General features: G+C 39.5%; 1 protein-coding gene across 5 annotated transcripts in view; it reads left to right on the top strand.

Moving 5' to 3' along the window:
- NCOA2 (nuclear receptor coactivator 2) overlaps window positions 1-21113 on the top strand; it is a 188588-nt gene that overhangs the window by 146127 nt on the left and 21348 nt on the right. For all 5 annotated transcript variants that reach the window (XM_036398948.2, XM_054514161.1, XM_036398928.1 and 2 more), the window contains 6 exons: window positions 1357-1504; window positions 3622-4891; window positions 13479-13689; window positions 16772-16981; window positions 18735-18950; window positions 19583-19712. In XM_036398948.2, coding sequence (XP_036254841.1) covers window positions 1357-1504; window positions 3622-4891; window positions 13479-13689; window positions 16772-16981; window positions 18735-18950; window positions 19583-19712 — 2185 coding nt within the window. The remainder of the gene's footprint in view (window positions 1-1356; window positions 1505-3621; window positions 4892-13478; window positions 13690-16771; window positions 16982-18734; window positions 18951-19582; window positions 19713-21113) is intronic.

The raw sequence follows: 21113 nt of genomic DNA, 5'->3' as shown, positions 1-21113 counted from the left end.
TCACTGTTGTAGGTTTTTGTTTTTCTTTACATTTTTACTCTGAAAAACCCCTTCTGGTTGTTTAAATTGTGCTTCCTGTTTTCTCACTGCCTAGATAATACTTTGCAACCTTGCAGAACAATATATAACAGTGGGGGACAGGGAAAGAAAGCAATCGTAACTAGTCTTGCAAGGCTGAAAATGTGCTAGCTCTGTAGACCAGAAAAATAAAGGCCACACTTGAAAAACCACATCATTTCATTACAACAGGAAATATTAAAAGACTAGCAATGAAATTAAGATCACATGGTAATATTAATTAAAAAAACTAAAATAAAAAAGAGAGAGACAGAACTCGACAGAAAATATAGATGTATGAAAAAGTAAGAAATTAAATGTATTTGTAGTACTTCATTCCTACTTTTTCCCTAAATGATTATATGAAAATTTTTGAAGTATTTTACTTCTCTCATGTCTGCAATCCTAATGTGATTGCTTTTGGACTAGAAATTTTAAGTGACCACACTTGTTTCATTGATGGCAGAGAGTGAACAGTAGAATAAATGTTTGGGAGATGTGCTTTTCCATAGCATGTTTTAATATTTCATTAAAGAAGTGTCACAGGGGTGTATGGAAGTTAAAGAACTGAATTTGTTTAAGTTCAGATTTACATTAAAAACTTAAAGGGCTGCAGAATGTGTACAGTGAAGTAAACCCCAAACCTGAAATGCAGTCAACACTGAGAAAGGGTAGCAGAGCCCCAGTTTTGATTTAAGTAATTTTATTTGTAATTTTTTAGCTATATATATATTGTATTTGTTCTTTTAAAAGTAATAATTTCTCTTTCTAGTTCTCATTTCTAATTGTTCTTAGGTAAGAGTTTAGGCATTTTTTAAATTAAAGAAGTAGTGAGAGTAACTGTTGCAAGACATTTTAGGCGGGCAATAAGGAGAAGAATATACAGGCTAATGGAAACAGATGGTCTAAAAACTGAGGATATTTATATCAAATCATCATGGTGTAATGGTACGATGCAAAAGTGTTTGAGGAACAAAAGGAATTAGACACACATATTTGATGAAAAGTAAAATGGACATCAAGAGCTTCCTGTCTGCTCCTGGAATCCTTTCTATTTCATACTATCTTCCTGTTCTTGCTGTCACTTCTTGCAGATTTTCATTTGATCACCCTACAGCATGTGGGATCCTTTTTTCTGTACGCATCGCATGTATTTATTTTCAAAATCTTTTTATTAGTTTTGCTTAATTAGCGCCACATCTGTGGTATCAGTGCTGAGCATCAGATGCTGAGCAGCTGAGCTGCATGCCCTGCAGTCTGTCATTAGTTTACCTGCGTTGTTGTTGTGCTTGCCTGCAGTGCTGAGGCAGGGGCTGGCCTTCAGCCCCGTTTATCGCTTTTCCCTGTCGGACGGCACCATCGTCTCTGCCCAAACGAAGAGCAAGCTCATCCGTTCTCAGACGACCAGCGAACCTCAGCTTGTCATCTCCTTGCATATGCTTCACAGGTAATCCTGGCCCTTCCCTTCCATCCACACTCTGCTGAGAGTCATGCAAAGCACAAGGTTGCCAAAGCAAATAGATTGTTTAAGGCTGATAGATTTCTGTTGACCCAGAACTGATATCATGGAAACAAAGTAAGATTTTGAAATCAATTCTTGCAGCAGGAAAAGACTGTAAGATTGTTTCAGAATTTAAAAATGGCATGCTGGATTTTTCAATGCCGTGTTCTTATTTTCAGTATTTTAATTTCCTGTATTTTGCATAGTAGATACGAGAAACTTTCCAACAGTAATTAAATCTAGAAAACTTAGAATTCTTGTAGTTCACATTCTGTTGTTGGTTCTGGTTCTTCTTTAAAAAACATGTTATGAGTATTAGAACTGCACTTTAGACAAAGTGTTACTTAATTCTTTGATTCCCTTTGTGCCTGGTCTTTTCTGGTGCTTGGCTTAGTGGCTCTCATATGTCTAATTCTAAGAAGTGTCACTACTGTTAGTTTGGTTTTTTTCCAAAAAGTAGAGACAATAATATGCTAAAGTCGGGACTGAGCAATCACTGACATCAGAACTTTAACATCAGATTTTTATTAAGTCATTGCACGTCCTGGTATATTTGTATCAGATTTTGTTTCAGGCTTTATTCCCAATCCTCTGTGTCATTTTTCTTGAGAGGAAGAAAACAGTGCTAAACATAATTATAACTGAAACCATTTTAGAGAAATTGTAGATTGATCTAACTAAAAGCTGTCTACAATTTGTTTTCTTTGGATTGCTGAATAGACCTAATATTTTATTAAGTGCCAAATCTTAAATTTTAAAAAGCAAAAAAAGCAAGCACTAATAATTTTTAAATGGTACTCATGAATTTTCTTACACTTTTTTAAGCAGAGTGCTGGTACTACTATATTTGTAATAAGGTTTTAAAAATACCCCTTTTTTATAGTTAATGTTTTCCACCTTTGCCTTTATACCTAAGGTAACCAATACAGAATAAGAAGATTCGCTACTCTGTATTTTTCAATTATTTTGCTATTCATGCTTTAGCAAAACTGAAGGTTTATCTTCACTTACTTATACTGTGCAAATAGGAATGGTTTTTGTCTCATGGAGAATGCATATTAGGAATGTTCCATTTATATTTGGTTTTGGAAGTCCAGAGTTGATTTGATTTTTTTTGTCAGAATCTCATTTTTTTCATTCCTAACCTACTTGACTCTGTCTCCTTTGTAGCTTTTAGCATTTGGGAATATATCTGATTTTCCTAATTTAAGTTTTAGCACAGAGTAAAAAGTGTATTACATCCTCCCAAAACTAATTAAAATCTACTGAGGAAAAGAAAAGTGACCTTCAGGTGCTCTCACAAGAGCTTTTTCTCTGTGTGTGTGTGTGTCTCTCTTCTCTTTCTTCTGTCTTGAGGCTTACATCTCTAAAATACAAGTTTCAGCTCCTGTGTGTGTGGTTTGTTGTTTTTCTTCTCCCCTTTTCCTAAATGCCTGTGTAGGACTGGATTGCTAACAGACTGTTCTCATTCTGAACAAGTATCCAGTAGTTCCCTTGGCTCACAGGCTGTTTTGGAGCAGTATTGAAATACTCTGGCAGTGTAAAAATGTGACTTTTTCAACTTTCTTTTCACTATGAACTTGGTGGGCAAATAGCCCACTCCAGCCTTGTGGTGGGGCTAACTTAGAGAAATTCAAAACTCCAGCAAACAGCTGTCCACAGCTGCCTTGTAAAACATGTATTTGTTGGGTCATATGTTTCAGATGAGATTTCTTTCAGTTCTAGAAGTTAGCTCTTGCCAAATTGTAGAGAAGTACATTAAAGGGAGTGTGAAATTGTAACCTATCAGCATTTCTAATGACTGTCATTTAAATGAGGTTTAATTTTGTTTTTCCTCTCTTTCACTGTTTTCTAATGAGGTACTGAAAAACCATACTGTTAATGTTCAGCCATGTTGAGAGTTGCATATCACTTTTGTCAAATTGTTGATTTGTTTTTGATTGTGGGGGTTTTGTGTTATTTTAAAGTGAGGTTTGGGGTTTTGCTTCTTTTTCCGTAATGTAATTGCAAGTTGGCCACTGTCATTTAGCTAACAGGCTGTTTTTCTTCCTCTTGCCACATAGAGAGCAGAATGTCTGTGGAATGAATCAGGATTTGACTGGACAAGGAATGGGGAAGATATTGAACCCAATTAGTTCCAGCAGCCCTGCCCATCAGGCCATGTGCAGTGGGAACCCAGGTCAGGATATGACCATCAGTAGCAATATAAATTTTGCCATAAATGGCCCAAAGGAGCAAGTGGGCATGCCAGCAGGCAGGTTTGGTGGTTCAGGGGGAATGAACCATGTGTCAAGCATACAAGCATCCACTCCTCAGGGTAGTAACTATGCACTAAAAATGAATAGCCCCTCTCAAAGCAGCCCCGGCATGAACCCAGGGCAGCCAAACTCTATGCTTTCCCCAAGGCATCGCGTGAGCCCTGGAGTGGCAGGAAGTCCTCGCATCCCACCCAGTCAGTTCTCCCCTGCAGGAAGCTTACATTCACCTGTGGGAGTCTGCAGCAGCACAGGAAATAGCCATAACTACACCAACAGTTCCCTGAACGCACTTCAGGCCCTCAGCGAGGGCCACGGCGTTTCTCTAGGATCGTCGTTGGCTTCACCTGACCTAAAAATGGGAAATTTACAAAATTCCCCTGTGAATATGAATCCTCCCCAGCTAAGCAAGATGGGAAGCCTGGACTCTAAAGACTGCTTTGGAATATATGGGGAGCAATCAGAAGGTACAACTGGACAAGCAGAGAGCAGCTGCCATTCAGGAGAACAGAAAGACAGCAGCGATAGCAACATGCCACCGGTTGTCAGTGGCGAGAGACCTGATGGACAGAATAAACTGCACGACGGAAAAAGCCAGACAAAGCTCTTACAGTTGCTGACCACCAAATCAGATCAGATGGAGCCTTCACCTTTGTCCAGTACCATGGGAGACATTAGCAAGGACTCCACGGGAGGGTTGCCCGGGTCTGGTTCAGCACATGGAACCTCGCTCAAGGAGAAGCATAAAATTTTGCACAGACTATTGCAGGACAGTAGTTCTCCTGTAGATTTGGCCAAGCTCACAGCAGAGGCCACAGGCAAAGAACTGAACCAGGAGTCCAGTAGCACAGCTCCTGGTTCAGAGGTGACTGTTAAACAGGAGCCAGCGAGTCCTAAGAAGAATAATAATGCACTACTTCGCTACTTGCTAGATAAAGATGATACTAAAGATATTGGTTTACCAGACATACCCCCAAAACTGGAGCGGTTGGACAGTAAGACAGACCCTTCCGGTAGCACAAAGTTAATAGCTATGAGGACAGAAAAAGAAGAGATAAGCTTTGAGCCTAATGAACAGGTAAGCTAATTTTTTGCATTATGTGTGAATGACTTGTTCCAGGCCTGCATTCCTGCCATCTGACTTTCACTAAGAGTAGCATTTTGGCACTTCAGGAGGCTGTTACCTGTCTTTTGAAATCCAGTCTTCACTCAGTTTCCCAGTTGGTGATGATCACACTGTGTAAAAGCACAGGCTTTGCCTGGGAGGAGATGGATAATGCAGGGTGCCTTTCCCATATGGTAGTCAGGCAAAGAGAAAATACTCGTGACTCTTGGTTAGTGCTACCTAATTGACAGCTTTTCCCACAGGCTGTGGTTGAACTGCTGCTGTGCTTGCTAAATGGGTCCTTGACCTAGCCCAGCATAGCAGCTACACTCCTCCCATGGAAAACAGGTTCATGCTCAAGAACAGGAGCTGTTTGAAAGGACTGATAACAACTTTGCATTCCTGGTCTTCATGTTATGCTTGACCTGCAAATTAAAATCAAAGCAAATAGACTTCTGTGCCAGTTTGGAGGATTTGATGGGGTTTTCTTGTAATCTTAAAATTCTTTATATTCAGCCTCAAGTTTCTGTGAAAGATTAATCATTCAGTGCAGGGATCATGTCTCCTCATGCAAGGTTATCTGCATTGAATTTTGCATTCAGAATTTCTTTCCTTTCTGTGCAAGATCACTTGTTGCTGTGCTGCCCAACACAATAATAAATGGTGTATTGTTGGGACCTGTGCTAAGAAGTGTTATGTCACACTGGCTTTCATGCAGAATTCACTTTCCAAAAGCAGCAGGTCCACATCACCCAGAGTGCTCCAGTTTTCAGAGCTTTGCAAGAAAAAGGGACACAGTGAAAGCAATCTGCTCCTTCAGTATTACTGTTTATATTATTTATAAAATGGGTAATTACAATATCAATTTTAGTATAAAGCATTTTCTGGGAAGGTTATAACTAGCTGGAGTTAATGATCCTTAGATTTGTCCTACACTATCAAATCTCCCAGCTGGTCATTAATCCCCAGGCAGCCCTGTGTGTGAAGCCTTAGTTTGTAAATCATGATCAGATCATATACAATGCAAGTGTTCATGTGGCTCATTCACAGCCATATCCTTAATTTAAAAAATTTTGTATATTTTCTAATGTGTAGACTAGGTTTGAGCTAGTTTATTTTTTTAACCCATTGTATCTTTTTAGTATGTGTGCATAAAGACATTTTTGTTTATATTTTCTATATTGTATTGTGAGGCTGAGGAGGGATAGATGACATTTTCTTAGCCCTAAGACACAACACTGGATTATTATTTTTTTTATTTGCCCTTTTGGCAGTCGGTTACTAGTAGACAGTTCTTTCAACAGTGGTTATAACCACAAAACATAGAGGCCAAATGTGTCACTGCAGTGTAGATGCAGCATTGTTAAAATCTCAGTTATCCAGGCAACTCCTAAGGTTACTTTGCTGCTTTTGTTTCAACAAAATTTGACAACTATTGCCACTATGTAGGAGCAATTGTGGTTTTTCAATCCTTCCCACACTTTAGGGGAAACCAAGCCAAATTGTACTAATTTCTCCTCACTGAAATTTGCGCTGATTTATCCTCAAGCCTGGATGTTAGTTTAGTTTTCAATAGAACCCTGTATTTTTTAGTGTTTGTAGTGGTAGGGTTTAGATTCTCTTTGAGAACTGATAGTTCATTAGGGTAGAAAAATACAGATATCAAGAAATTCACAGCTAAGCTATCAAGAATGGCATATTTTTTAAATGTCTGATAGATTTCAGTTCCCAGTTCAGATCCTACACATTGAAGTCAGTACTAGATTGAAAGCAGAGATCTTCAATCCTCCAAAATTAGGTACTCAACAAGAATGTAAAAATTGATAATCACAAAAAAATGTATGCCCTTCATCCACAGATCAAAATCATGGCCTTCAGATGGTTTCTTCCCCTAGAATTAAATTTCTAAAAGAATTTAAATTTTCTCTTTCATAATCTCTGTGGAGTACACAAGAAACAGTTTCGCTTACAAACCAATTCTCAGAGAACAGGTTCTGTCCACTCTAGAACTTTGTTGTCTAGTCCAAGGCAGTCCTACAAACTTCTTTTATTGCTGATGGAAACACAGAATAATACTCCAGGATTTTCTATTTTTTAATCTTATCCTAATGCGTCTCTAAAAGAGATGAAGTAAGCTGTTCTTTACTGGTATTCTCATTGACAAGTGGTAGCACAGGTGAACAGTTTAAACTAGCTGCTTTACTTTTTCATAGGCAACTTGTGTCTCACCCTAAATGTAAACATGAGACTAACTATAAAACCAGCTTTCAAGAAAGAGACTTCAGTCTCTACAAGCACTGCCAACCTCAAGCAGTTGAAAATCAGGTCTCCTGAATGATGAACTTCGTAAAGTGAATGGTCCATTCATTTTTTATTTTGAGGTTTTATGTTTCTGAGGCTGGGGAGGGATTTGAGGGGGTTGGAGTGTGGGCTGTGGATGTATTGCCTTTTCTTAACATTTGAAGACAGAGTTTGTGTCCCAAGAGAGAGAGAACCGGAGGTACAGAAAGGTCTGGGAGTTGGGTTTGTTCAGAAAACCACAAAGCAGTGCAGGAGCTGTGATAAAGTGGTGAGGGCTTCCTCAGCTCCAAGGTATGGAGCAGCCAGTCTTGTCGCTGTGATGGACGACTGCTGGATAATGACAGAAGGGCTTTTGTTGTTCCTGTTGGTTGTAAACAGAACTTTAAAACCCACTTAAAATGCAGTGAAGCCTGGACCTGAATAAACAGAAGTCCAGCATGGAGTAGGAGAGGAAATGGTGGGGAGTACAGAATAATGTAAGTGTTTAACTGTCTGAAGGCCAGGCCTTTAAACAAATAATCACTTTACCCCAATTATAAAATCACTGAAAATATTTAGCATCAAAACTCTTCAGCTTTGGAAGATGGTCTCCCACAGGAAGTGCTCATTGCCTAAATTTAGATCAAAGCTGGAACTATTTAGTACAAGACTAGAACACAGATTCTTGAGCTAAATTCTTCCATCCTCCTGCATCCTTCCCCCTCCTTTTTCCTCCCATATGTAAAAATTAGCCATGTGCTTGTGTTACCTATTTTGCAGGTTTATTTAAAACTTCTCCTCCCAGAGGAATGTTGTATTTTTAAGTAATTAGTCACTGGAGTGTGCAGTTTCTCTGGAAACTGCAGCAGAGCAGCAGTGGGATGGCCTCTACAAGGGAGATCAGTGTTTTGGGAGGCAACAGAGCCATTGCATTTTCTCCTTTTACTTTTGGTGTGACTTTCTGAGCAGGAAATGCTTTGAAGTGCACCACTGTACTAAAAATAGCAGTCTTCTAGGTAGTGTGTTTAAACATACTCTTCTGCAGAGAGCAGCAACTGACAGGAAGCCTTTCTCAAATGGCAGAGAATATTTCCAGCCCTGCTGTACCTTTTTCCCTTCCTTGGTGGGACGATGGTTATCAGGCTTTATTAGGCTGATTGCTGTTTCAGTTACAGCAGCTGTAGGGGAAGGGATGAGAGAGGGACCTGCTGGGGACACTCAGTGGGGTTTTTCCTCCAGCACCAACTGTGGTAGGGCTGTTGCTGTCAAGCACCACAAGTTCTGATATGGCTCAGCACTGTTAGAAAGGGAAGAGAGTGTCCTTCAGCAGTAAACCTGCCTTCTCCTGCTCTCCCTGACTGTCCACTGCCAGGAGCAGCCCCTGTAGTGATCAGGAGGTGGTCAGATGTGGCAGGGACTGGCTGGCAGCTTGGAGGGGAAGGAGAGTGAAAGTACAGGGGAACATTAGAGAAACATCATGAACAATGTTAGATATGGCCTTGCTAAAGTAGCTTGTTCTCTGAGAAATCACCTGGGGGAACGTGGAATGAAATCCTAATCTCCACAAGTGTACTCTCCTCTTTTTTGTTCAGTAGACCATAAAGACAGGCTGTTTGACAGGGACTTTGCAATGCAACAGTCTGCACAAATGCTGTTCCAGAAATCATCTCAAGTATGTACGTTTTTGTCCTAAAACTCAGAAACTGCTCTGGTGTTCCTCACATACTTTATCAACTCTGCTGTATTCATGCTTTATGTGGAAACCAGTATCTTCCCAATACTAGCATATTTTCTCTACACATGCCACTCATCTTTAAAAAACCTATTTCTGGTTTAATAGTCCAGAATCCATTAAGTTCATGAGGAACATTTGTTTCTTCTTGAAATTCTATCAAAACCTTAGAAGGGGATTCCATTTTCTGAATGTCTTTCAATTAGAGCTCTGCTTTCAAATGTTAGTCATAGAATAGCTTGATAATTTAATAGGATTTCTAGCCAATTTTATGTTTATTGCAGTTACCAGGGAGAAAAATACCGTATTGGTTCCACTTCTAATTTCCTTTTCCCCTCTTTTTATAATCCTTTGATTTATTGCCAGTTTGGAGCAGGGATTTGGTTTCATTTGCCTCTTATGGTCAAATGCTTCGCCCTTACTTCTGAGGTAGAAGATGAACTAAACTTCAAATTTATGCAAATCAGATGTAGTTTCAAGTTGTGTCCCCACCAAAAGACATCCTGTTGTAAGTCCTTAGAATACAGGGTCACAGTGCAAGCCGTGGGCAATGCCCATGGCAGGAAGGAGATTTCCGGAGGCTTGAGTATCTTATCCAGTCCTTCACAATCCATGGAAGCCAGGCTTTGAAACAGCAACTTTTGTAAACCAAACTTCATGTTGAGGTGCAGCTGCCTTTCTGTACAGCTTCTGTAAGCTCTTAAATTTAATCTGTATTTCTCTATATGACAGGATAAAATAAGTACTTTTTCAAATGCAGAAATATCCCTGAGAATTGTTTGTCTTACGCTTTCTGGCACTTAGTGCCCAACTTCTACAGAGATTGTCATAATTGCATTACTTAGACATAGTGAAAATACCCACACAAGAACTTTCTTGTGATGCTTAGCACTTTATCAGGCGCCTTTTTTTTTTTAATTCCTGACAAATAATTGTTTCACTGGGAGCTTAGGGTGTGCCTTCTATTTACATAAAATTCAATTTAGGCCATTAACAAAATAAATATAGACTATAACTAAAAGAAAAATCCCTTTAATCTAACCAAGTAAATATTTTAATGCTAGTTTCTGCACATACGGTTCCATTTGACAGTGAGTCTGGAAAGACTTAGGCTAACATCATAAATTGGTGTTAATTCCAAATCTCTTGGAATTTTTGTAGCAGTGGAGAATCCTTATAAAAAATAACGTTTAAGTATTTAATATTGATTATTCAGCAAAAAAGGAGAAGGTTATGTATTTGGGTTGTTATAATACATCTGTTGTATTTGCCCTTTCTTTGCCACTTCTGAGAGGAATTAGAAACATCTTAGGGAGTGCAGTTTTCTGACACATTTGGATCAATATGTTCTTCATTGGTGTTTTTTTAGGTTTGGTTTTGAGGTTGTTTATATATATATATATATATCTAGTGTTTGAACAAAGAATTGCAGTAGCCAGAATGCTAAAAGAAAAGATGACACAAAATCCCACATAAAACCAACCAAAAAACCCCCCCTGCAACATATAAAACTTCCCTTTGCTGTTGTCTCAGATCCACGTAATGAAGGCCATATGTCTTAATTCCCCCAAAGAGTACTGAATCATCCTTCTATAATTTATGATGCTCTGTATCAGTCTCTTCTCCTGGCTCTTGCGGTCTTCTTGTAGCAGATCTCCCATCGCTCAAACTGCAGCTCCTATAAACATCACTCATGGCTGTCTCTTGGAGCACCTTTTTGAATCTGCTTATCACCTGTCCCTGCAGTGATTTAGGCTTCATATAATCACTTTTGATTCCTCCTGGCTCAGCCTTTTCTACTGATGTGCTGGGTCCACCCAGCTGCCTGTAATTGCCTGGAAAGCAGTGGGATCCTCATCAGAGGGATTTGTCAGGAACAGGTAATCTTGGACCAGCCAACCTCTTTTTCTTCAGCAAGAAGGTACCAGAATTGTTGGCATAATAGAAATAGTGTGTCAAGGTGTTTAGATTTGAGTAAGGCCCTTTTCCTTATGGCAGGGTAGAGGTGCATGGTCAAGATGAAACTGCTGTGAGTGGTGAGGAAGCTGTTTGGAAATCCCTCCACACACAGTGCTTATTGAAGGATTCACTGTCAAAATGGAGATGCTGCAGGACTCATGCAGCATCTAGAGCTGCTCAGTGTTTTAGTTAACCTAAATGACCTGATGTGACAATGGAGCTTGGTAAAGCTGAGTGTGGCACTTGAATATGTCTGCAAACACCCTGGAGGACGCAGTTCAGATTCAGCTGCAATGAAGAGATACAGATAGAAAATATTAGAACATGCAGGGTGAATAAATGCTATTTATTATCATTAGTCAAGAATAATGTCTCAGTTTTGTTTTTTTTTTTTTTAATATGAGGGAGAAGGGACTAAATAGGAGTTTTTCAGAGCTGTTCTAGAGATCATAGTGATGAAAAGATGAGTGAGAAACAGTAAATGTCATGTAATTAAAAGAATCACATGCTTTTCTGGAATATGCCATCAAAGCATACTATGTGTAGAGGAAATTTTCTGCTTTACTCAGCAGCTATAAGGCTTCATTTTAAGTCCTGTCTTGGACATGGCTTCAACAAAAGTGTGGACCAGCTGAAAGCAATCCACAAGAGCAACAAGAGTAATGAGAGGCCTAGAAAACAGGTTATTTGCTGAAGAAAATTCAGAAGTTGAGATTGTTTGTTCATTTCAGCTTAAAACACAAAAGGGCACATGTTTTCAAATACAGAAAAAGTAAGAAAGGGTAGCACTGTATGTTCTCCAGATTCAAAATATGATTGAAAGGAAGGGTCTAAATATTTGTGTGAGAGATTTTGCATTGAGACTGATAAAAGAAATACAAGAGTAGCAAGGATGGCAGAGTGCCTAAACCAATTCTCCAGGGAAGCTGTGGATTTTCTGTCTCTGGATGTCTTTAACAAGCAACTGTGTGAACTTCCATAGGGAATGGCATACACTGATTTTGCCTGGAGGCTTTAAATTTCTTCCAGTCCTCTGATTCTCTGATTTCCTACCATTTTGCCAGTAACACCAGCCTCTAGATCAACCACATGCTGCCTTTTAATGGAGTGAATTCCCTCCTCTTTTGCACCATATACTACAATTTATATGACTAGGACATGATGCAGAAATAATAAAAATAGCACCATGATTATTTGCAGTCTGTCACCCAAAAAAAGCACTTAGCAGTGTAACCTTGGGGCATTTTAGCTACTTTTGAATAAATAGCTGGACTTCCCAGGAGCAGGCTAGATGTGGTGGCAGGGGTTCTGTACAGACTTATGCGCAGTGCTTCCTAGCTAGCCTGTGAGAACCTCAGTAGGTATTTAAAGCCATCTCAGGTATTTCTACAGTATCCTGTGATCTTTGGCCTAAGTTTGCTCTCAGTAAGAAGCTCATGATATGGGGAAGGACAAAAAAAAAAGCCCAGGAAGAATTGTATTTCAGTTCTGCATGTTTGTGGTGTTATTTCTCAGTTCCCCATCCTTCATGGGTGGCTGCTCACGCTACCTCTCCTCTGTCATTGCACATTTCCTAATGAAGACACTGATTTTGAGTAGATACTTGTTATAAATACTGTTATGAATATTTGTTATAAATACTGCTATGATATATTTACTGCTCAAGATGGTAGTAAACTGAAACTGGACACCCTGTTCTTTATTATCCAAGTCTTACCCTTATCACGAGTTTAGGATTGGAGAATATAGTTGCAATGATTTCCACATTTCAGTCAGAAAATTATTTTAATTCTAAGAGGTTTTAGACAGAGAAGCTGACAAAAGAGAATACCAGAGAAAATAAATATATATAAGAAAAACAGCAAGTAAGTAATTATGTTAGTGTAAGGTGAACCTAATTTTTCTCTCATCTTTATTTCATTAATTTTCTACTGAATTTAAATGTAAATTCATATGTAGATGTAGATTTCTCTTGTCATATTCTAGAGAAGTTATTTTCAATGATTTGGAAAGTTGGGAGTATAATAAATTCCCAATCCTATGTATATATCTTGCCAGTTAACCTATGTAGAGTTATTCAGTGCTCAGGTTTGGAATATAACAAAGAAAAGGCATGTGGGGAATTGATATAGCCATAAAGTAACTTTCTGATTGTATGCTTTTAATCAAGTCATAAAGAGACTAGAAATACAACTGTGCTGAAATAAATAGCAGTCATACCTACATATACCCCCATCTTCAGCACTCCTGGCTCTCCTGTTATCCCTGCTGTCAGCACTGATCACAGAGTGCACAGGCAGGAATCCCCCTGCTGCCCAAGGTATGGAATCAATGGAATCATACATCCCCAGTGGGGATTTTAAGGATGCCAGTTTTAACGATGCCATTGCTCTGGGCTCCCCAGAAGCAAGGGAAGGGCCCTGGGAAGCCTGCCCAGTCCCCTTCCAACAGGTTTGTGAGCTTCCTCCACATCAGGCCTGTTGCCAGACGCATCAGAGGCCGCTCGGGCGTGACACTGGGGGCTGCCCAGCTTGGCCAACAGCAGGCGAGCAGCGACCTGTACTGGGGTTTGTGTGTTCTTTGTTGCAGCCAGGCAGTGAGCTGGATAACCTGGAAGAGATTCTGGATGACCTGCAGAACAGCCAGTTACCACAGCTTTTCCCAGACAGCCGCCCAGGCGTGCCAGCGGGCTCGGTGGACAAGCAAGCCATCATCAATGACCTCATGCAGCTCACCAGTGACAGCAGCCCCAGCGCGGCAGTGGCCACCCAGAAACCAGCAATGAGGATTTCACAGAGCAGTGAGTGCCCCCGGCCTCCACGCGCCTACACCGGGCTGGGGATACCGCAGTGCGGGGTCGTGGTGCCCCCGGTCAGGGTCAGCCAGGGAGGAGCTGGGCAGCTCCCCGTCCTGGGCAGTGTTGTGTGGTGACAGAGCGCCACCTGCGGTCCTCCCAGCTCCAGGCACACGGGAGCCGTGTCTAGCTCACACAGCCTGAAAGTCTGTGTCCCCAGAGACGTTTTCAGGGGTACCCTCAAATCAAACATGCCCCTCTGCAGTGACAGGTGACACTGCTGTTGGGAGAGCTTTGGCACGGAGAGCGCGTGCTGCATCTTCTTGTGATGCAGGTCGTTCCTTCCTGGCAGCTTTTCTAAGCATGAAGGGGAGTCTTCTTCTAAAACCACAAGATTAATAGAAGGACAGAAGATTAAGAACGGCCAACTTTAATTTGAGATTGTGGCTTTTACTTGAGTCACTTCCAGCTGACGGCTTTCCTTAACCTTATTAATCGGCTTACAAATCAGCATTGAAACATTGGTTTGCCATCATAACATACTGGAAAGCAAGCAAGACAAGAGTCTTATCAAGTACTAATGTTGAATGAAATAGCATAAAAAACCACTGCTTCATTTTCTGCTCCTGTTGTCTAGGATGGCTGCATCTGTTTACTTCGTTAGATATGCTCTGGGTTTTTTTCTTATAAAACATAGGGTTTAGATAATATTTTTAGTCATTCTAATAATAAAAAGAGCCACTTTCAAATTCACTCAAATTACTTAGAAATGTTTAGATAAATACTAATATTCTATCAATGAATATTAGTGTGTAAATTCGTATTAAGGCGACTTCAGATTCTTAAGTTACCACTTCTTATCCGTGTTGCTCAAAGATGCTTGGGTTTAATGTACTTGCTTTTGTGAGTATAGAGGTACTAACAGCAGCACCTCAAAAGCTCAGAAGGCAATCTCTGTGCATGTGAAGTCTTCAGCATATTCTTCCTGAAGTATGGTCTGTTTGTCCTTCCAGCCTTTTGGCTTTCTAGGGGTAGCCTAGCTTTAAATCTGCTTTTAAAGCTACTGGCAGTACAGTAACAGTATGACTGTAAATGAGAGTGGCTTCATGGTTAGCATCAGTTCTGTAAAAGCAGCATCCTGTTTGCCATCTAAATTAAAACCCTAAAATATTTTCCCCCAGCTTACTCTTGTGTCTGTGCCTGATTCCCTTAGGAATTTGTGCCTTATGTTCAGTAGAAGAGCACACAGAAAACAGGTCCACAGAAAAAATGAGGGGTCTCTCATATTGCTCACAAAAAAACAATGTAGAATAAATGTCAAATCATATACAATTCCAAAAGCAATTTGGGATTTTTTATGGTTGTTTTTTCTGATGAAATAACCAACTTTAATTTTACAGGTTTTAATGAATTGTATTTATTTTCAACAGACAAATACTTTTGCCTGTTGAAAAATAGAAAAGCTGCTAGATCTGCCAAATTGCTAGTCTGTTATATGGGGGATAGGGAGCCTTCTTCAGTCCCATCCTGACAAAGAGTAGAATAAGCAGGAGGTGATGTGATCTAAGCACCAGCACAGCTCAGCAGCTGTGTTGTTGTTTTGTGCTGCATTTCCAGAATTCCTTTTTGTAATATTAGTTGATGCTGGCAAATATACACATAAAATAACTCATTTATCTATGTGATGTGTCAAACTTCTGGAGCAAACTGTTCTGAAATTGTCACTGAAGTTCAATTTTGCTTCAGTCCTTAGACTTTGTGATACCCCTAATCTTGAGAAAGTAATTTTTGCTTCATAAGTAAGTTTTGTTTGCTTAGTTGAACAGGCAGACAAGACAAAACTTAAATCTCATGTTTAGAAGTTAGGTGTATGTGATGTATTTTCTGTACACACATATAAGCAAATACACCTGGCAGAGAACTTACATTAAAAAAATACAATGAGTTCCTGTAGTCTGGTTTTACAAAATAAAAGCCAGAGACCTCGGTTGTGAGATATTTTTGTGCATTTTAATAAATTTGCTAAACCTCATCTAAGTTTTCAGATTCAAAAGTAGCACTACTTCAGTCTAAAATAAGAAAGTATTAATTTAACTTCTCAGTAACCATGATGAACACAAAAATGCAGAAGTGCCTCTTCTATGGGAAGCTATCAGAAAGTGCTGCAAATAATATTTTCACAAAAATGTTTAATTTACTTGCATGTATTTCATGGGTATGATTGGAAGTGGAATCAAAGCTACAAGGTCAGTGTTTGATTCATGTTTGAGAGCTACTTGAGCACACAGAGGATGCTTTCATGCATTGGAACATTGCCCAAAGACCAGCTGAGCCAGATGCTTGCCAGTCACAGTCTGAAACTCACTTTGCTGAGGCAGTCTGCTGTATTATTTGCAGAGGCTGATTTTAAAGGCACACCCCAGAAGGAAGTAGTTACATAAAGTAACCATCAAGGATGGTTCTTTTTTACCAGAATATTATGGTGGCACAGCTCTGATTCTGGGCTGGTTTATAGTTGTTGCTGAATCACAGAAGTATTTCTTTTTATTAATGACAAAAAATGTAAACCCCAAAAAATTAAGAGGGACATGTTAAAATAGGGCTGTGGGATCCAGTATAGAGTCAGTCTGTCCTTAATTTTGAAAACTTCTTCAGGGGCATAGCTTTTGCTGGTAAACTCTCCAAACTGAGGTAATTCCTAACAATCTGCCTCTGGATGGCATCTGCATGCAATTACAGACCTACTAGGTATAAGATTAATTGACAGTAGTATGCACATCACATAGTGGTATATTTTGCTATAGTGGCTCTTCTGTCAGTTAACTAGCATAATTTAAAGGTTTTTTTAGATATACATCATATCTGGTTTGTGTTTAGTGTCAGAATGTTCCATTTTGAAATTTATATTTAAATGTCAAGAAGGGATGTTTCTCAGACAGATATGGAGTGAGTAAATTATGCAACATTAAATAGCTGAACCCAAGAGCTTTAATTGTGTCTAGGTTCTTTTTTTTTTTTTTTTTTTTTAACCTAGTGAAGTTTCCATTCTTTTAACTTTGCTTTTTTTTCCTTTGCTCCTCCTGTCTAGCTTTTAATAACCCACGAGCAGGGCAACTGGGCAGGTTATTACCAAACCAGAATCTACCACTTGACATAACACTGCAGAACCCAACAGGTGCAGGAACTTTCCCACCCATAAGAACGAGTAGCCCCTACTCAGTGATACCTCAGCCAGGACTGATGGGCAGGAATGAAGGGATGATAGGAAGTCAAGGAACTTTGGGCAACAGCAGCGCAGGTAAGATGATTTTCCTTTTTTTTTTTTAAATATACTTGAGTAACAGGCTATAGCATGTGCAGCTTAACACTGGGGTTAATACCAGTGCAGATTATTACTCTCCATGAAGTCTGTTTTGTGGGATGTTATGAATTGTCATATTTATTTTGAATTTCTCTGTCTGCATATTTTTAATCCTGCCTTTTATGCACTGCTTTTTACCTACCTATAGAGATGAGTCTTTCAAAACAAAATCATGGGCAATACTGTTGCCCTTATGATGTTGGCTTTGCCCTCAATTATTCTTTACTTAGTAGGCTTAGCTCCTTTTTGAGAACCATCAGATGTTGCAATTAACAACATGGTCACCTAATAAGGAACAAACATATAGCCTGTTTGACAAGAAAAGTCTGGTTGATGGATTTATTTCAACTAGTGCATAATCTGAGATTGTGCAAGTGTGCAACAACCACTGTAAGAGCTCTGAGTAAATAAATGGGCATTGTAAATCCTCTCAGCTGGCTATTTGGTGTCAAATTTGTGTATTTTGTTGGCATCAGTATTAAAAGAGACATGCAGCCAAAGGCTGAAATATTTTATTTAAGCAGTTTAGAGATCAACTTGCATTCTTTCAAGTGTCCTCTTACTTTCATGTTCTGTATACATGTTAGAGAATTTTATTCATCTTATGTATACAAGTTAGAGAATATTATTGTGTCCCTGACTTGCTCTAGCACCGCACATCTTTCATCTGATAGAATATGTACACAAATGGACTGAACCTGAGGATGTAACACTAAAGCAAATTTTGTACAGCAGCTGAAACTTTTCAGAGGGTTTTTCTCTGGTTATATGCCACCAAATATTTGAATTGATAAGTAATAATTGTTTGTGTGGCTTTTAGTATTCATTTAGGGATTTTGCATAATGCAACTGAAAAAACCAATTTGAACCACTAGTCCAACCTGAAATCAGTGTTTTATCTACTCTCTTGACTGGTATAAAATTGAAATGTATAACTGTGACTGCCATCTTTGGGCCTTGGGGATTTTTGTGTTTGGTTTTGCTTGAGGCTTTTTGGCTACTGTCATTGTAGTAGTCTATATATTCCAAGTGTAAATAAAACGTATCAGTTGTTTACAGTAGATGTGGGAGGACTTCCCCTATAATAACGGTAATGAACTTCAGCATCTATCGGAAAGTTCCTGTGAGTAATTTCCCTGCACTGTACATTCGTCTGAGATTATCTGGGTGAGCCTTGAAGCTCTGAAAGCTCTGGGCTCCAAGTGAAAGAAGTCGCCAAAAGATGTTTGCAGAACACAAATTGATACTCAATCCTTCTAATTTGTAAGTGTGTTTAGTGTTAGGACGTTGTTACTCAAGTCCCCATTCTCACTTAGCACTAGGAAAGTAAAGCACTGACACCCATCAGCAAACGTGATTCATTTCCTGAGGAAGGAAGTTCAGGCTATCCACACACCCTCAGCACCTGTCGCAGACCACATGTGGGAACACTTACCCCGAGCAGCATTTCAGCAATGATAAAAGAGTCTTCCTCTTGTGAGATGTATCACAGTCTCCAGTCCCTCAACTAAGCAGTGTAAGGCATCATTCTGCAGCTTTGTACATCTGGATGGGCAGTTGTGGTGGTAAAGAGTGCTCTGAGTGAAACTACTACATTGGTATTGCTGAAAATGCAGCTCCTCAGGCAGCAGTGGTGTTAAGGCCGTTCTGATCATGTGCTGGTGCCTGAGTGTGTTTGGCTTTTGCACAGGAATGATTGGTGGCAATGGCCCTCGGCCTGCCATGGCCTCTGGAGACTGGGGCAGCCAGGCCCCCGCGGTGAGGGTGAGCTGCGCGCCCACGGCCGGCGCCATGAACCGGCCCGTGCAAGCAGGCATGATCCGCAACCCCACGGCCAGCATCCCCCTGAGACCCAGCAGCCAGCCTGGCCCAAGGCAGATGCTTCCATCTCAGGTCATGAATATGGGTAAGTCACACCTGGAGCTGTTCAATTTGGCACACGCTGGATTGTTAAAGATGAAGCAGGAGAAAAAAAGGAAAGTAAGAAATCCTCCGTTCATTTAGAGGTTTGATAAGAGCCATGCTTCACAGTGAAATTTTCCTGTGGAACTGGGAAAGAAGGTGTCTAAAACGCTGAATTTTAACATGTTTTGAGATGGACAGTTCCTGCTCCTCTGTAGCTCCACAGTTGTGTGGCCAGAGAAAGAGGACATGAAGTTGCTTTGGTTCACTAAAGACTGTGGAGGTTTTTTAGACCAAATGCTGTGGCATGATAATTGATCCTGGTCACTTTTAAAGCAAGTGCATTATAATACTGACTCCATGTACAGTCTTTTTCTTATGCTTGTCTTATTCATTTTTACATCTATGATGTTGTATCTGCTATTTTATAATTTTGAACCACTTTCAGAATACTCATATTTCTCAAAATTTAAAAGCAAATTTTAACAAAGGAATAATATTGCTTTTAAGTGTAATATTGCTGAAGTCTTAATGCTTTAGTTTGCTTTTACCATAACATAGGTAACTCAATTGAAAGAACTAACATGCAAGTAGCTTCTCTTCAGAAAAGTTATATGGTTGGTTTTTCTTGATTAGGGCCATCTGAATTGGAAATGAACATGGGAGGACCTCAGTATAGCCAACAGCAGGCACCTCCAAATCAAACTGCACCGTGGCCAGACAGCATCTTGCCTATAGAACAGGCAACTTTTGGTAATCAGAACAGGTGAGTCTTGGTGTCACAGAACACAGAGAGATTTTGCAGGCCTTTAATTTACACCCCTCATGAAAAGAAAGTTCTGCATAGAACGTTCACCAAATGTACATCAATTTAATTGTTGTAATATTTTGTGCTCACGAAATGTATGTGTGTTCCAGTAATATTTATAAATGCTCTCCTTACCATGTAATGTGCTGAATGAATTGAAAGTTCTGTATCACAGTGAATGCTGCCAGCACTTGAGGTATAGTTGCCCCATTTTTCACCTCTGGAGCATTAATGTGGGCATGATTCTGTCTGATTTTGCTGATCTTGTTGTTAACAATTACACTTAACACTAAATGTGGAAGAGTGCCAGTAGTACTAGCCATGACTGTGTAGTCATAATATCTGTCCCTTCCTGCAGCAGGGTAGCATTTTAAGTGATGTAGGACATGGTTAATTATGTTTTGTTTGGGTTCTTTTAATTGACCTAAACTCTGTAAAAGAGGAGGAAGGAAAGATGAAGTGAAAGGAAGGCTGCCTCTTCCCTGAAGTTAGCTCCTCCTCAGGTAATCAGAACTGCAGTTTGGTCACAACTCATTAACTCATATGTAATGTATTCATAACTTCATTCATCATCAAGACTTTTAAGTGATGGTGCAACTGTTATAAGCAGCTTACACTTCTTAAAAAAGAGCCATGTCTTCTCCAAAAGGTCTGCAGCTTGCTTTAGAGAGACTGTTTGTATGTGGAATGTCTAAGGAAGGCAAAATGGACAAGCAAGTGCAAAATATTGAAATATTTTCAATTGTGTAAGTAGTAAATTGAGGGATCACTGAAGAGAAAATTAGGTGGCTACATTTGGAAAAACAATATGTTTGAAAAAAAGTTTATCTTCTGACTACATTCTCTTAATTTTCATTGGGATGCCCAATAATATTACCCATAAATACACCTGGCATTTTCTTTGTTATATTCCACGCTTTTTGAGATGTTTCTTGGTGTTTCCCTCAGTTAGCATATCCATATGCAAAATGCAGGGTTTGTATAACTGAATTATTCACTTTAAAAACTACACCTTAAAAGAAAATACAGGGTCATGTCTGGTCAGCAAGCCAGGCAGTTAATTCTTCCATTTTTTTACCTTTGCATTTGTCACAATTTCCTTACAGCTGAATAATTTCCTTATTTCCATATAGTTAATTTCCTTATAGCTGAAGATAATGGAAAAAATGCCCATTGCATTGCATCTGAAAGTACCAATATTTTGATCATTTACACCCCAACCAGAGACGATTAATTGGTTGATGCTGCCATTTCTTGCTTTATTAATCCCCAAGATGGCTATTTTTATAATCTGATGGTTGCCATGTATTAATTGAGTTAATTTAATACATTAATTTTTAATTCTTAAATTAAAAATTA

Source organism: Molothrus ater, chromosome 1 (genome assembly GCF_012460135.2).
Source record: "Molothrus ater isolate BHLD 08-10-18 breed brown headed cowbird chromosome 1, BPBGC_Mater_1.1, whole genome shotgun sequence".
NCBI classification, from domain to species: Eukaryota; Metazoa; Chordata; class Aves; order Passeriformes; family Icteridae; genus Molothrus; species Molothrus ater.
Note: the sequence above shows the minus strand (reverse complement) of the source record. Positions and strands in the feature narration are given on the sequence as shown.